The 17674-nt window shown below is 39.9% G+C and overlaps 1 protein-coding gene across 1 annotated transcript in view; it reads left to right on the forward strand.

Annotated features, from left to right (window-relative positions):
* The window catches only part of LACC1 (laccase domain multifunctional purine nucleosidase 1), a 146598-nt gene that overhangs the window by 40168 nt on the left and 88756 nt on the right, over window positions 1–17674 (forward strand). Inside the window, exon 3 of the mRNA XM_085621819.1 lies at window positions 3070–3251. Coding sequence (XP_085477945.1) covers window positions 3070–3251 — 182 coding nt within the window. The remainder of the gene's footprint in view (window positions 1–3069; window positions 3252–17674) is intronic.

Consider the following 17674-nt stretch of genomic DNA (forward strand, 5'->3'; position numbering starts at 1 on the left):
GTCAAACCTCTCTATGGCTGTCTGCACCTAACAGGTTGTGATATTGTCTCAATCAATGCTCAGTCAGTTATGGCCCCTTCTTCGAATCACTTTGTTTCTCTTTTTTATTCTAAACAAAATTGATAGCTCAACGCTATACCTACAGTCAGCTCCCAGCTAGTAATCTTGAGAAGCTTATCAGATCCAGCCTTCTAATTGCATACCCCAAATTAGCAAAGTCTCACAACCCTCGTCCGGCTCCCATATGCCGCCACTCAGGGTAGCTTTCCTTAATTTTCGTTTTATTCCCGCACATGCTTTGGGCATTTCCAGCCTTATCAAGGGCAACCATCTGCAATTGGTGGGTTCTGGCATTATTGAAACCCTTCTCCTGGTATTTCCATCTACCTCCTTGACTGCTATAGGGATAAATATGGCTTTGGTGTTGCCATTTTCACTCATAACCTTTTCTCTATCACACTTCTAGCCTGCCACTCGCTTACTAATGCAACTGTCCCCTCCGTTAAGATCTTGCCTTCTGTACAATGCTCTTTTTCTTGCATGTTGATCCATCATCTGCCAGACAGCCTAGTCTTGTTGCTTCCAGACTTTATGGGCACTCCTTTTGGCCATTTCTACATGTCATTCCATGCCCATTTGAATAGGAGATCTCAAGTTTACATATGTATGAGAAGACTGACCTCCACCATTTGTGACTACTATCTCTCATTCTCCCCTGCCTGCTGAAACTGCATGTATGAACAGTCACTCACTCACCTGATCAGATTCCTTATCAAGTTATTGCAGAACATTCCACAATAGTCAACTTTACATTTGTTCCCTTTGGATGGTCTGACCTTCACTATATTTCATTTATATAGCCATTTCTTTTATTTCCCAAATTTCTTCCCTCTGGTTCATTTTCTGATATGACTGGAGAAAAAGATGCCTTACGTATCAATATTCACTTTTAACTACATCCATTTGAATGCCACTTTTGGGTTCTGGCCCTTTTAAAAAAATTAACAGTCTCTGTCTAGTTTCCTATCTACTCTTAATACTTTTATTCCTTTTATTCTGAGAGTACGAAAAGCCCTCTAAAAGCCACCCCCCTGGTACAACTACTTTTTTACCTATTTAAATCTGTCACGAAATACGCTGAAGGCTGCTTGAGAGCAGAATATTATCCTGAAGAAAAGGCAGAATAAATTAACACCCACAAACATTAGAAGCATGAACTTCGCAGTAAGCATTAGCATTACACTCAGAGAATATCCACCGCTCACTGCAAAAAAATCACCTTCAGAATCATATCTGAATTCTCATCCCCATCACACCTTTTTCCTGGGGCGCTGCCTCTGGTGTCTTTTTGTCATTATCTCACCTGCAACTGTTTTAACAAGAATTGAGACTAATAGACTTCAGGTTTGGTATGGTTTCTCACATTAAACTTCTGCTCCTACCGATTCTAAACATGTAGCCTCTTTCAGCTCTGATTTGAACTACTTATGCCTCCATTACTCCACCATTTCCTCCGAGCTGCCATTATTGCTGTACTGTTGATACTGTTCCTATCCACTTCATATCTCAATTGAAAAACTTGCTTTACTCTTCTTTGTTAGATATCATTAGCTTTTCCGTGAGCTTGGTACTGTCCCATCTGCATTTTAAAAGGCACTATAATTCCTTCAATCAGGAAATTATTCTTGACTCCGCCTTTCCTTCCAGCTACTGACGTATCATCCTTCTACCCACCGCGGCCAAAATTCAGTAACCTTTTATAACTAACCAACTATGTGCATTTTTTAGAATTGTGTCTCGCACTTTTCCGATTGCTCAGTCCCTGCTGAGATGAATGCGCTCTTCAACACAGCTTGTCAGACATCCGAAAATGAATTGTGGAACGTTAGTTAAGATTGAATGTGGATAAAACAGATACCTATCACCAGGGGCATTCCCAACCGAGAGAACCCCCTATTTTATATCTTTTACCAACCCTAATAAAAAAGTACTTCTCTGTTGAGCCTCCCTGGCAGCTTCTAAATGTGCATGAGATGATATTCATGCACTGCATGAGTTTTCTGAGGGAAGGAAGTTGAACAACCATGGCCGTTTGCAGTTTGAAAAACCGTCATCTGCTATCCCAACAGTCCACTGACATGGCGCTCCAGGTACACCATTACAAATGTATCTAAAAGTGTTAACTGGAACTTAGGGCTTGAATATGATGATGGTGGGACCGCCACCTTCTAGCCACCGGTGGCAGTCCCACTGCCATCGGACCCTGCAGGTCCGCCCGCTGCATTAGGTTGGAGGGCGGATGGTGGGCAGTTGGAGAGACCGAGCGCCACGGATCCGACGGGCTCAAGGAGCCCGTCAGACCGTTGGAGGGACGGCAATCCCTACAATGGTGGCGGTGCATGCTCAGGCTCTGCCGTAGGGATTACAATATCCCTTTCCGCTCGCCGTTTCATGGTGGTTAACCCGCCATGAAAGCCAGGTGGAAAAGGACTTGGGGGCCCGTAGCGGGCAACTTTTCTCCCTGGTCCTCCGATATGGGCTCAGGGGGGGCACCTGTTGTGCCCCCTACATATCCCTGCACTGCCACATAGTGCAGGGATATGTGCAATGTGTTTATTTTGGACTGCAGCATGTGTTGCAGCCCACAGCACACTCCGCAATACAAAATATACCGATTGTGCCCGCCTTGAATGCAGTTGCATCCTAATCCCGATGGTGGGACCTCCGACAGCTAGTCAGGCGGTCGCTTTCCCGACAGAATGGCGGTCCCACTGCCATCATAATCAGGCCCCTAGTTTAGATCTTGTTGGTTTAAGGTTTTCAGTGAGGTATGTTTCATTCCTCATAGAGACCAACAAACGGGATGGGTTTACTGAGCATATCCTTCACTATAGAGCGCCATACGGTTTTATAAACCGTTGCCATTATCAGTGAAAAATCATTAATTGATGTAATCCATTCTGGTCGTCTGTTGATGTATTAAGCATGACCTAGCCTTAGGAACATGTTTTATACCCTATCTTCTCTATATTGATATTTTATATTGAAGAAATCTAATTTGCCCAACAGATTCCATTTTCATACATGGCTTTACTACAAGGGAAGGCGGAATTTCCTACATTGAAACCCTCAGCTCCCTGAACCTGTTCAGCAGTTCCAAACGCAAGGACCCAAAAGCAGTGGTTACAGAAAACTTACACCGCTTGGCAAAGGCTGCTGGGTTTCATCCAGATACATATCGCCCTGTGAAGGTACGGTAGTTGATAATAGAGCCAATAAACTGTGATGTCACATACTCCTTCTTCTACAATACCAATGTTTAAAATTAATACGAGTTCAAATATTAATGTGTCCTGTTAAACATTATGAAAATTCATAAAAATCTAACGGATTTTTGTAAGATAAAATCGATTTTTTGGCAAAAAAATGTATTCATTAAATATGTCAGCCATCAGTGTTTCCACATCAAAAAGACTAAGCATTATATGTAATTTTCATAATGTCTGAACATTATACTGGCATAACCACATTCATGTGACAAGGGGACAATGTACAGAGACATAAGAGATGGCTGTATTGTAACAGTAAACGCTAGTGAAGGATAAGTTATTGCATGCTACAGCACCAGTGCCTCATTCACAAACCATGTTGCTGCATTTGATGTCGGACAAGAACTTTGAGACGTTTCAGTCCTCAGGTTTCGCTATCCTTTTTTTATTTTTTACAAAATGTTATATTGTTTTCTTTCCCTTTATATAAGTCAACTTTCACCTCAGAAAAGGGCACAGATTCCACAGAGCAGTCTCTTACAGATACAGTGTTTGAAGAGATATCTCGTAATTGAACATTCAGTTGAGAGGAGCACGTTGTCGTATATTCCATCCCCAAAAAGGCTTGATTTCTAGCCTGGTGGCCAGGCACTCCATCACAACCTATTGCAACTTTGCTGATAACATTTGGATTTTCAAATAAATTTAACAGATAAAGGTTTCGTGAATGGAAGGCAGTGAGCGGAAGTAGCCATCAATAAATAAGACAAGTGGGTGTTGTCTGGAGTATCCGATCACAAGATGGACATCCAAAGGTTTTGAGAGAATGTGGATTTTGTTTTTCATCTTGTGAGATTTGGAGCAGTAATTGTGGAGCCATGCAGTCCTGATTAATAAAAAGAAAACACAATAAGGTGACTATTTCCAGGACAGACATGCACTTGGGTATACATGTGTATTAAAAACACTTACAAACACGAAAGTCAGATTGACTCTCTTTGAACTCTTTCCATAAACAATGCTACAAAGTAGGATAGTAATATAGAAAAGCTTAATCCCATATTTGAAAAATCCTGTCCTCCTTATTACAAGTATATTAGGATACAATGCACTTTGTGGGAAATTGGGTTACTAGTTCAGGTTGGTAAAACCCTACTAAAGCAGCAACCGCAATCTCTGTCAGGGTGAAAAAGAAGCCAACCTCATATTAGCCCGTACTTAACCTTCTGGTAGCTTTGCACAAAGCAGTCAGGCTTAACTTAGAGACAATTTGTAAAGTATTTATGCAGCATTTAAAACATAGTAAAGTGGAAACACAACAGGAGAATAATACCACACCAATTTAGAGTAAAATGTAATAAATTACTTGAGATCAAAATGAGGAAAGTCCAATCAGTAGAACCGGCGATATGCAATTTTAAAGATTTAAGTTAAAATAGTGCCTAAAAGCACAAAGTGCCAACTGTGGTTATCTGGTCTCGCTGGACCGGGATAAAGTCACAAGTTCATGCCGACTGCAATGGAGCATGGGCCCGCTGAACAAAGTACCTGAAATCCACTTGCTGGATATGCATCGGGATGTGTCAGTTCTGCCCACAGGAGCGCAGCAGGGCTGGCAGAGCACCTTCAGGCCCACTTCCAAGGGTCCAGGAATGGGGTGGCACCATTTGGTGGGCAAGACTCACGGCAGATTGATTCCAGGTGCTGGGTTCAAGGTGGTTGGAGCATTCTCTGTCCCTGAGGCTTTGAGCAGGAGGCCAGCCAACTTGCCCTTGGGGTCACTCTGGTGGACCTGGGTTCAAGATGCAGGTCCAGTCCTTACTTGGGTAGCAGGGCAGCAGAGTAGTAGTCCTTGCAGCAGAGCAGTACAGTAATCCTTCTGAGTCTTTCAGAGGTGTACTGAAGAGTTGGGTTTGAGGGTCCATTATTTATACCTTGGGACCACTTTGAAGTAGGAGAAGGTTCTGGAGGTTTCCACCCCTAGAGGTGCTTGGATTTTCCACCTCCCTGTGCCTGGCCCCATCGTGTTTGCGGTCACAAAAGACTGGGGTGAAACCCTTTGTGAGTGTGCTCCGGCAGCGCCTTTGTGATGTGCAAGTGTGTTAGCTTACAGCTCCACCTCCTCATCAAGTCAGAGATGGCCCATCCTGCCAACACCTATTCCCCCTGTGCCTCACTGTCTGTGAGCAATACACAAACGGCAACTGCCAGGTGCACCTAGTCATGTGACCCAGGATAGAGGCTGCAGGCATCACATGGTTGGGACAAGCAAATTCCAATTTTCTAGGATTGGCATTTTCAGAAGTGTGACTTAAAATCCGACTTTACCCTTAAAGGGGGTTTTAAATTACAATTCCTTAGACACCAAATTCAACATTTCTACTTGCCCTCAAATTGAATTTTAGCACTTATTAAATGAAATAAGGTAACCCAACGTTATCCAATGGGATTGGTAAGGTTTACAGTAGTGAAAAAAGAATGTATGGGTTTTTCACTACTAGATCATGTAAAACTTAAAAGTACAAGTCCAACTCTTTTAAATACACTGCATCCTGTCCTTAGGGGTGACTTATATTTAGCCAAAAAGGGAGTTTTAGGCTTGGCAAAATGTTTATTTTGCCAAGTCGAATTGGCAGTTTAAAAATGCATACTGGCTGCAATAGCAGTCCTGAGATATGTATTAAAGACTACTTAAGTGGGTGGCAGAATTAGTGCTGCAGGCCCGGTTGTAGCATTTAATTTACAGTCCTTCAATACATGTGGTGCCACTTTACTAGGGACCTACAAGTAAATTAAATGTGCCAGTTGGGTGTAAGCCAATTTTCCCATGTTTAAAGGAGAGAGCACAAGCACATTAGCACTGGTTAGCAGTGGTATAGTGTGCAGAGTCCTAAATCCAGCAAAAACAGGAGGATGGAAGGCATTTGGTTGGGGGAAAAGCACACCAAGCACACCAAGAACAGCCTTCTAATCTTCATCACAGGAGAACCAATCCATATCACCATCATTTGAAAAGGATCCGCGCACACAGTTTAGTAACTATATAATGTATGGACGTTTTAAGTCACAAGATTTATAAAGTTCATTCACATATATTTCTTTTTCAAAGGAATCTCTTTATTCTTCTTAACACTTATTTTCATCATTCTTTGTTGTTGTAAAGATACAAAAGGACATAAGGCTTCAAGAGACCTGTCAGACATTGAGCTAACATTTTAAAAGGGTAATACATTCTTGATCCCAACACTCAATAGTTTGACTTTGCTGCATTGTTCAGGTGGCTTTGGGAGGTTTGCTATAGTTTTGATAGAACCGCCTGAACTACCTTAGCTGACCATTCTGTGTTATCCAGGAAACATGACCCAATGCCCATACAACAGAGACACATTGCAAGATTCAACGAGTATACCTTGACAACCAAAGTTATCATAAAAAAACAAAACCTTTGCTATATTTTCGAACCTTTGACCCATGCTAATGGGTGTCGACTAGTTGTTTTATTGAATACCTGTGCTAACAGTTGCTTATCTCTAAGCCCTTGTACACTTGTGGACTCATACTTCATCTTCCAAACTTACAGGGACGTATTTAGCTTTGGATTGCTCTATCAATTCTAAATTGTAAGTTAAGTCATATTTTTGAAAATATCACTGAATAAACATTGAATTTTGTTGTGTGGTACAACTCTGTCATAGTCTGACTGGACATAAGTCTCTACCACCTTCTGCTTTTAGCCTGACTATTGCATTACCCTACCATTGGATAGTCAAATCAACTTATGGCTAACACTTTACAGTCCAACTGTACATTTGAAACTTGGACACCAGTGACAAATGTCAGGGCCCGCAAAGGTTACTAGTCAGTTGTTACTGGTTGTGCTACGACCTCCTATAAAAGGCCTGATGTTTATTATAGTGAAAGGCTGGATTTAACCACTGATACTTAGATTGAACCATAAACAGTGGGTAAAGTCCACTGATTTCCTTTTGCCTTGAGCTCACAATAACTGGAAAGTCTTGATACCTCGATGTTTCAGGAAAGGAAGTCCGATTGGGAGAGGACACTCAACTCCGCCTAGAAAATACACATCTTAGATGTAACCATGGGTGCACAAAACATTTCATTACAAAGTTTCTGGCGTACCATATATGGTGAGGAATGTTGGTTTCTGCCTTTGGAGTTATAAACTAATGGTTACTACAGGTGGGTCTTGACCTTGCTTGGACATAGTGTGTCCATTGGATAATATGTCCAGATGTCTGGTATTAGCAGCGCATGATCACTATGTTTGCTAGGTCCTGATTGGCTATGTCTTCCTAACTTATGTGACATCTGACTTTATGGAGTTTTTAGGAGGGCACATACCCCCTCTGGCCATGTGTGCTTTACTGGGGCAATCTCCTCTGACCAGTTTAACGTCGCTGCACCTATCTGTGGGACTGATCAAGAGTTTCCTTCCCGTGTGTTGTTTGCCGGCTACGTATCTGCCCACCTGTGACCCATCAATCAGTAAAAGCAGGGCTAGGTCTCTGGGTCTGCCTGGCTACATTTTTGTAAATTGAGGTATATGGGGAGTTCAGAATGGCCAATTCTATTAATAAGGACGAGACTTCATTTTTATCGATGAACGCATCGATTTCAATATTAACATTATCTTTGAATTGTGCCTAAACAGAGAAAAATAGTGTAGGCCAGTTGTAGCTCATGCTGACACTAGCACAGCCAGTGTGTCGTGGGCCATAGTGCAAGGATGGGAATGAGCCCCCTGGCTGCTGTTTGAATTATAAAACACCCCAATAATCAGGGTTCAGTGGGCCCCTCATGACAGAACACCTGCTACGCCAATAAAAGCTACACACACTTAGCCACACAGAACTCTATGTAGGTGTGGCACCAGAATATGTAGGCCTAAATATTGTCTGACAGAAATATATAATCCTAAATATTGTTTATAAAATATATCGCCCATTGAAGATAATAAAAGGAAATCCTCACCCGGCCAAAATATTTATGTCAGACGGTATTTTTTTAACTTGTATTCTGAAATACACATATTAATTACTACTGAAAGAGGTTACTAGGATTAATGGCATGACGCCAAAAAACATAGTTAAAAATGCATGGATTTGGTGGTAACATTGGTAAAATGAAAAATAACTATAAATTGGAGAGCCGCTTCCGGACCTAGCATAGAGAATTGGAATAACAAACTCAAATATTGGACTAAAACATAGGGAGCAGTCTTACATATGGAGGAACAAAGAGGTCTTATTGAAGCAGATGCACCATTGGCCTGCAACAAGTTGATGCTAGCATTTTAAACGCCGTAAAAGAGAAATCTGCAATGGATGCAAACTCTAATGAATGATGGCAGTAGGGCGCACAGATACTAGGGGTAGCTGAGGCCCTTATTTATTTAGGGCTTAGGCTGCCATTGCATCCCTTTTTTGTGGTGCTGCGGCGGTGTAATCAATGCGCCACACTGTGCCCTATTTATAAAGTGACGCATCTAGGCAGATGCATCACTTTGTAAAGGCCTGCGCTACATTATACCGGTGTCAGGTATAATGTATGCAGGGTGAGTGTTTCCCTGTAAAAAAAAGACTTGTAGAAATGGCACAGTGAAATTTAAGAGATTTCATTTTGCCACTTCTATGACTGCTTCAAGCAGGCGTAAGGATTGACGCATGTATTTTCACATAGAACTCGCCCATGGGTTATAACACATTGCTGGAGTCGCGTCAGTTTTCCAACACAATACAGCAATGCCTTATTTTTGCACCACCAGATTCGTCAGAATTCCTGACAAATCTGTAGGTCCTTGCTGTTTTTGCCCAGCGATTCGTCAGTTTTCATCATTGAGGCCCTGAGCATCTGCCTAGAGCTGGGAAGAAAGCTGACTACTCCTCAGGTGTATATCCTGTGAAGGAAGGAAACAAAGGGATGAAATGGAGGGTAAAAAAGAAGAGTTGTGGTTAGAAAAGTACGATAGGGGGCGTGGTCTGGCCACAACGCAAGATGGCCCCTTGATCACGGAGCTCCGCGCTGTGGGGAGCCCCAGACTGCAGTAAGGAACCTTCTGAATTGAGGCCGGCGGCTCGTTAGCAGCGAAAATGCTGTCTGAGGGCAGAGACTCACTGATGTGACGTTTTTGAATATGAGAGGTGATCTCTACATCAGATACGAATGTGTTTTTGGTGTCGGACGCTAATTCCTGAGACAGACGTCATGCGGCTGATGGGACTAGCGCTTCCTTGATGTGTGGTGCGCACTTCCTGACTGAAGAGAGCGCATACGGAGATCTTCCTGTCAAAACGACTGGACATTTGAAGTGTTTTGTGTGACCTGCAGTAAGCCCTGTTTTTCTCAATATGTGGTGCGCGCAGAGAACATGAGGAGAATTCATTTTACTATTTATACGGCTGGATACTACAGGTGTCATAACGCAACCTTGTAGCTCTTTTTTTTCCTAATGTGTGGTACGCGCCTCTTAATTAATGTGGCAGCCTGAGGAGATTATTAATTACAAATGCAGCTGTTTTTTTTCAGGTGTTGAGATACGGCCCTGCAATAAGGTCCTTCATTCCTGACATATTGTGTGCACTTCCTGATTGACAAAAGTGCCTCAGGAAATTTTATTACCAAGGCGGTTTATCTCTCCATTGATGAGATGCAACACTGCATTGAGCTCAGTTTTTCTTTTCTTGGTTGTTCCTCACTACGTGAAATCCTCCTTGCAGACTGGGGAATAAGTAGTGTGGAGGCGGTGTTGTGTAGTTATAGAGGAGCTGGATGGATTTGACCGCTTCTACGTCCGACGTGCTGCTGCCACACATTTGAAGTTCCAGTGAAGCAAATATGTATGACTTGTGCTGACACTGTTATTCATGGCGCTCCTCTCCTTGGCAGTCTTTTTTATTACTCCATAGCAAGACGTGTGCTGTCTCAGTACTGCAATATATCACTCAGTACTGCCTGAGCCTGAATTGGGGAAAAATAGAGTGTGCTTTCAACTGAGGAGACTTTATCTTCTGTCTCATCTCATTATACTGTGTGCTTGGAAATTGATCTCTTCTTTTTGAACTACTCTATCAGACTCCTGACACATTCTTATAGAGGTGCTGACTGGAATTAAGCTGCTTCTGAATTTGGTTCGCTGTCGCATGTTAGAAATACCTGAGGGGACTTTGAACTTTTGTCCATTGCCCTGGGCTCCAGGTGAAGCAAAGAAGGATTGCTTGCAGTGGCACTATTTTATAACGCTCCTCTCTTTTACACAGTCTTCTTCTTTGTTCAACGTGACAAGTGTCCCTCTATATGCCAAATACAAAATAGCCTTTTAATACTATTGACCTCAATATTGGCTACTTGCTCCCTTACTCTCAATATTTCTATCAGTGCTTCTCCTCAGAAACTTTATCAAGGTAACGTATCAATTTCATACGTCTTTGAAATAACTATTCCACTGCACCAGCAAACACGTCTGAACTATTGGTGTTCTTCTTGACAAGTCAAAATGTTACTTTACTTTTGTATTAGTGACATATGACCAAGTGAAGAAAGGAATAAAGAAATTGACTTGCTTGTCTAGTGAAAGGAGAAAAGAAAACAACAAGAGATGCCATCTGGTAAAGCGAATAATAGATCTATAAAACAGCCCCTGTACTCTGAAGCTCTAAATCGAGGCCTTTCCACCTCAGAAGCCTTGAATATCATCCCTTCAATTAAAAAGTTACCTAATCCTAGTATGGCAACTGCCCCAGACCTAACTAGGCACCGCATACTTCAGGAAATATCTGCAGTAGCAAGATGCCTAGAGGGCATGGAGACGTTAATATTTGCCCTGACAAATTAAACTAAATCCATACGTGCAGATATTGCTGGATTTCAAAATCGTCTTGAAGGTCTAACTGAACGAGTTGTCATTGTAGAAAGCGGCCTTAACAATATACTGGATCGGGATCAAGAACTTCTTTTCCTTAAAAGCAAAAATATAGATTTGGAAGACAGAAGCCGCCGAGACAATGTACGTTTCTTTGGTTTCCCAGAAAAAATAGAAGGTTCAGACGCTAAATTCTTTCTCAAAACAATTCTTCCAAAGATCACAGGTCTCACCTTTGATCCACCATTGGAGATGCAGAGAGCTCATCGCATTGGTCCGCTTCAAGGAGGGAAGAATATACGGCCTCGCACACTCATTGTTTGTTTTCTACGCCATGAACAGGCTCGTCAATTGATCTCTGACACCCGTATCAATGGTCCATATATATTTGAAGGTCATGAAATCTGTGTGGCAGCAGACTTTTCAAAGGAAACGAAGGATCGCCATAAAGCCTTCCTCTCTTTTCGACTTCCTCTATGTCAATTAGACATTAAATATGGCCTCTTCGAACCGGCACGTCTGCGAATCACTAAAGATCGTATCTCTAAAGAATTCTTCAACCCAGATGATCTTCAACAATTTTTTGAAAACTTTGTTCCTCAAAACATGGACTGTGCTGTGCTTAAATCTCAACTTCCTTCATTATCTCCAAGATGTCTTCTGGGGGAACTCGACGTAATCCAGGTCGTTCCAATAGTAGAGGAAGAGACCCAGATCGACTTGTGCGTTCCCTTGGAGAACGATCACAAGCTCTTCAAGCAGTGGCTGCTTTTACGCAGTATAGAGATAGGGACAAATCATGTTCTCCTCTAAACACTCCTTCATCTACTGAGGAGGGTGTACCTTGAATCCTGATTTAATATTTAATTACTGAATATTAAAGTTATGATGATAGGAATTTATGTATAGTTCTCCGATATGGCAACTAGTTTAGTCTTTATCTTCCTCCATAGCCTGTCTGTCTTTATCACATTTTCTTGTTCAGGTTATGTTAAAACTTTATATTATATATATTAGATTTATTGACATCTATATATAACACATTCACATTTTTGTCTTTTTTATAAATTTGAATTTGAAATGAATATACGATGAATTATAGGTAATGCTACCTACTGTTTTATCTCTCCATCAATCTCTTTTCTACGTTCTTAATATTCCTTCTTTTATTAAGTTAGCACATATCATATTATTTATGCCTGATAATATCTATTCCTTAATTGTCTTTATACCTAATCATAATATTATTTAATTGCACATTGTATTTCTTTAGATAGAAGTAAGTCCAATAGTGAAAATGATCCATATTTAATATCTTACCTATTATCAATATCATTATTATTTTTATGCACACACTTTTTTATTATATTTGATTATACTGTATATTTGATGATATTATATCTTATTACTCCCTTTCCTCTAATTTGTTACTGTTCATTTTCTATTTGTCCTTCTCAATTCCTCTAACACTTTCTATTTAAACTTTTTAAGTCTTTTCCTCTTATTATGAATTATAATATTTATTTGCTTTTTCTCTTTCAATTCTTTCTAATATCTTTTCCTACTTCTTTTTTAGGTTAATTAATAAAAGAGTTGTTAATCAATTGTTTCAATGTTTGATATTTAATCGTCTTGCTATTTAATTACAATAATATTTATCTATTTATGACATGTCAGTACTTAGATAAAGTAATGCCTAATTGTTATAATAGATTCTTAAAATATTTATTATTAATTGCCGCTAATTACTGTTATTGCTATCTTACGCAATGTTTGAATGACTGGAATTCTTATATTTTAGGCTAATATTTTTATACCTTTAAGGATTTTTATATTCTCCATTATAGGTACTAGGATTATTAGCTATAGTCATGTATGATTATCTGTTTGATACGAGCAGTTGCCTAGTTGTTTATTAATTTACTACATTGTTTAATTGTATAATAACATAATCCTGATATCTTTATGCCTAAATGCGATAACAATTCCTCATGATAATACTTACCTACTATTAATATACTTTTTATGATTTATCCTGCTGTGCTATATATATGACAATTTAATTTTAAGCTAATTTATCATTTCTAATTACTCATTTTCTTCTTTCCTATCTTTTTTCAATATCTTACCTGCTTCAACACCCTATTCTCATGCTACTTGGAGCCTTTTCTTTCCTCAACCTGATTTCTGAATTCTAAATTACTATTAGAATACGATTAATATTACTTTAGAAATACAACCCTCACCACTGATGTTGTTCCTGGATGGGGCTCCCCCGGCGTGTGTAGCCCGCAAGTCTAGACTCGCAGTAAGAAGATCCCTTTTCTTGATGCTGTGTTACCCCTACACAGTACATTTACTTCTCCTTCTCCCTTTATAATGTTCTTGCCTTTTTCTTATTATTGCTTACTTCTATAATCTTTAGATCTCCTTATATTTTATAGGTAAATACTAATTCTTTAATTCTTCAGTTCTCTCCTTACTCGGAATCTATTTTTTCCATCTTTTTTCCTAACTTCTTTTTACCCCTCTCCTATATAGTCTTTTATTTTATTCCTTTTTATCTTTTATATTCTATCTAACTTTATCTCATCTCCTTATCTTCTTTCATCCTGTATTCGCTCTCTTTTTTCAGCACAAATCTTATCCTTTTTTCTACAAATTATCTACTCCTTTATTCCATTACCTTTGTAACTTAATCTATTTATCCCATACACCAACTCTTTCTTTCAAACCAACATCTTCACATTTTCAACATACATATGGCAATGAACACATCCTCTTCCTCCCACCCTTTACGCATAGTTTCATGGAATGTCAATGGCCTTACGCATATTATAAAATGTAAAAAAGTACTCTCTTATCTTAAAAAGAAAATAACTGATACAGCTCTCTTACAGGAGACTCACCTTAATGCTCTTGAATCATCTAAGTTGCAGCAGGAATTGGTGGGAAAAGTTATTCACTGTGGACTGACTGCGCAACCTCTTTCTGAGACGAATAAACTGCAAAAGTGTGATGTCTCCATCCTTTTGCACAAATCCCTATCTTTCTCAATCATCAAAACATGGATTGACCCTGAAGATAGATAGTTTTTCACAAAATTAGAAATTGGAGGAAAAATCTTCTGTATTGGCTCAGTATATGCTCCAACAGGTGCTAAGCGCTCTTATTTTCTCAACCTAAATCGTTTACTTGTAGAGATTGGTGCATCCAGTTATATCATTGGTGGCGACTGGAATTTAGCTCGGGATGCAATTCTAGATAAAACTGGCCCCTTAGACAAATTTAATGCTGCTGACAGAGCTTTATTGGGAGTTATAACAACAGATTAGTATACCATTGGCCCCTCTGTCATCCCTCAGATAAAGAATATTCCTTTCTCTCCTCTGCTCATGGCTCACAATCCAGGATAGATTACTTTCTTATTTCTCATCCAATAATTGCACTTACTACTGAATCCCATATTTTGGAAGCTTCCATTTCTGATCATTCTCCAGTTCTTATTGCCCTGGAGTTAGGTTTAACTTCTCCAGGTCAAAAACCATGGCGCATGAATATTCAAAGGTATCGTTCTCCTCAGGGCAAATCTCAACTACGCTTTCATCTTTCTGAATATCTAAATATTAATAAATCATCAATTTCTTCCTCAAGAACAATTTGGGCAGCTGCAAAAGCAACTCTTCGTGGGCAATTAAGGAGAGATGCAGCTCTGGCCAATAAAACAGCATCACTGCGTCGTATTGAGCTTGAGGCTCAAATTATCTCTCTTACTCGTCTATTTACTTCATAACCTACCGCAACTAATCACAAATGTCTGGAATTAGCTAAAATGGAACTCAACAACTTATATACATCCAAAGCAGACTATGGCTTTGAACGTTTAGAAGGGAGACATTATGATCAAGGCGAAAAAGCAGGCCGATTACTCGCGGCACAACTTAAACAACGTGAGGCTTCTATGGCTATCCCAGCAATTCGTACTGAAATCGTCTGTAAACCGCAGCAAATAGCTAATACTTTTGCATCTTTCTATAAGAAACTTTATACTCCAGAAAATTCAATATCTGAAGAACAAATAACTACATACCTCAATAATATTGATCTTCAATGTCTTACAGATGAGGGCAGACAATTACTTGGTGGTGATATCACTAGAGAAGAGATTACTGCAGTAATTTCCAAACTGCCTTATTATAAATCCCCAGGCGAAGATGGCTTACCTGCGGAATACTATAAATGGTCTGGAGAGTAAGCTATTGACCTTCTTCATTCTGCTTTTCATGAAGCTGTTCAGGCCTCTTCTCTTGGACCTATTTCAAATAAGGTATTAATTGTGGTCCTTCCCAAACTGGGCAAATATCCGCAACTTTGTTGTAGCTATAGACCTATTTCCTTGATAAATGGGGATGGTAAAAACTTGGCAAGCATCATTACCGTGAGGCTTCCAAAAGTCCTCCCCTCCCTAATTTAACATTTACATGTTGGTTTTGTCCCAGGTCGATCATCCAGAAATCATCTTCGAACATTAGCCCATATCTTATGGTCCTCAAGGCAATTAACAGAAGATGCCGTCGCTCTCTCTCTGGACGCAGAAAAAGCATTTAACCGCATTGACTGCTTTCCTCTTTTTGCCACTATGAAGCACTTTGGTCTGTGAGAGCAGTTTAATTCTATGTCTCGCTTACTATATGACAACCCCAGGGCCCAGGTTAATTGTGGGTGTTTTCTTTCTGATCCCTTTTCTATTCAAAGGTGTACCCGTCAAGGCTGCCCCTTGTCTCCCCTCTTATTCTTACAACCGATGGAACCTCTTGCTTCTCTCATTCACCACTCGTCTCACATCCAGGGCATACCTATACTTGGAGGAATATCCAAATTATACTTATACTCTGATGATATCCTCCTCACGCTTAAAGATCTTTCCCATTCATAAAGAATTCTCAGTAATTTCTGCTTTTAAAGTGAATTGGGACAAAAGTAAAGCTCTACCACTCTCTCCTTGTACCACAAAAGCTTCGATCGATGTATATCCATTTTGCTGGAAATCGTCTGAATTAAAATATTTAGGAATTCTGATTAATCGTGGTTTGGAGGGAATGGTTTCAGATAACATTACACCTCTCATAGCGCAAATGGAAACTGATTTTGCCAAATGGTCGCTTTTGAGTTTCTCCATATGGGGAAGAATACAGGCGGTGAGGATGGTTACTTTGTCTCGATTTACTTATGCCTTAGGATTGCTTCAGATTACTTTTACCTTAACCACACTTCTCCACATAGACTCTCGCATTCGGTCTTTTATTTGGGGAACCATGCAACCTCGTTTACCTGCTGCTAAATTAATGGCTCGTCGCTCTCATGGTGGCTTAGGTTTACTATCACTGGAGCACTACTCTCTGGCCTTACACCTTTCACAGTTGCTTTATCTACTCCCAGGTGCAACTTACTCACCTCAATGAGTCACAACAGAACAATCGATTCTTGAGTTTGAGCAAGGGTTTAACTTCTTATACAGTACTCGTAAAACTCAAACCTCCCCTGCACATCCTGTACTCCATGCCACATATCAAGCATGGCAACATGCATATTATCTATTAGGGATTGCCCATCGTTTACATTCTAAAGCCCCAATCTGGAAAAATGAAAGTTTTCGTATCACTGGACGAGCACTTTCCTGGATTGATTATAGTTCAAGAGGAATCCTGATATTAGATCAGATCATAATTGGCGGTGAATTGAAATCTTTCGATCTTCTTCGTGAATAATTTGATCTCCCTTTACATCAGGCTTCGGGGTATTTACAACTCCAACATTGTTTGAAGAGATGTCTTGGTCCTTCCCCTTGGACATTACAAACTTCGCCGATATTGAATTTTCGTTATGCTTGGGGTTGGCATAAAGGTGTAATGTCGGGATTATATAGCACTGTGATTAACCATCTATACTCACAACCACTTCTTATTGCTCTCCGCGACAAATGGCAGGAACATCTGCATGTTATTATAGACAAAGATTCCTGGCCAGACATATTGGAAGCCCTGGACAAGGGCACTCGTGAAGCGTGTATGAAATTTTGTCTTTTTAATATTTTACATGATTGGCATTGGACTCTATCAAAGTTGCAACAAGCTGGTTTGTCATCGCATTCCAGGTGTTGGCGATGTTCTGGAATTGATTGTGACCTTCTACATATAATTTGTGAATGTCCCTTTATACAACAATTCTGGTTACAAATAGGAGATACGCTAAAGGCAACTATTCCTCTTACACTTCCCTTACACCTACTACTATTTTTATACATGATCTTAGAAGTTTTCCTACTATTTCACGTCATCATAGTCGACTCTTAACACTGCATATGTATATATTATATATGTGTATATATATATATATATATATGTAGGTTCATTGGGAAAAGAACAAAGGTTAAAAGGAATTATAGTTCATAGAAATGTCAGTTAAGTCATATCATTTTAAACAAACTAAACCAATGACAGTTGTAGTTATCTCAATTAACCAC

Source organism: Triturus cristatus, chromosome 8 (genome assembly GCF_964204655.1).
Source record: "Triturus cristatus chromosome 8, aTriCri1.1, whole genome shotgun sequence".
In the NCBI taxonomy this organism is placed as follows: domain Eukaryota; kingdom Metazoa; phylum Chordata; class Amphibia; order Caudata; family Salamandridae; genus Triturus; species Triturus cristatus.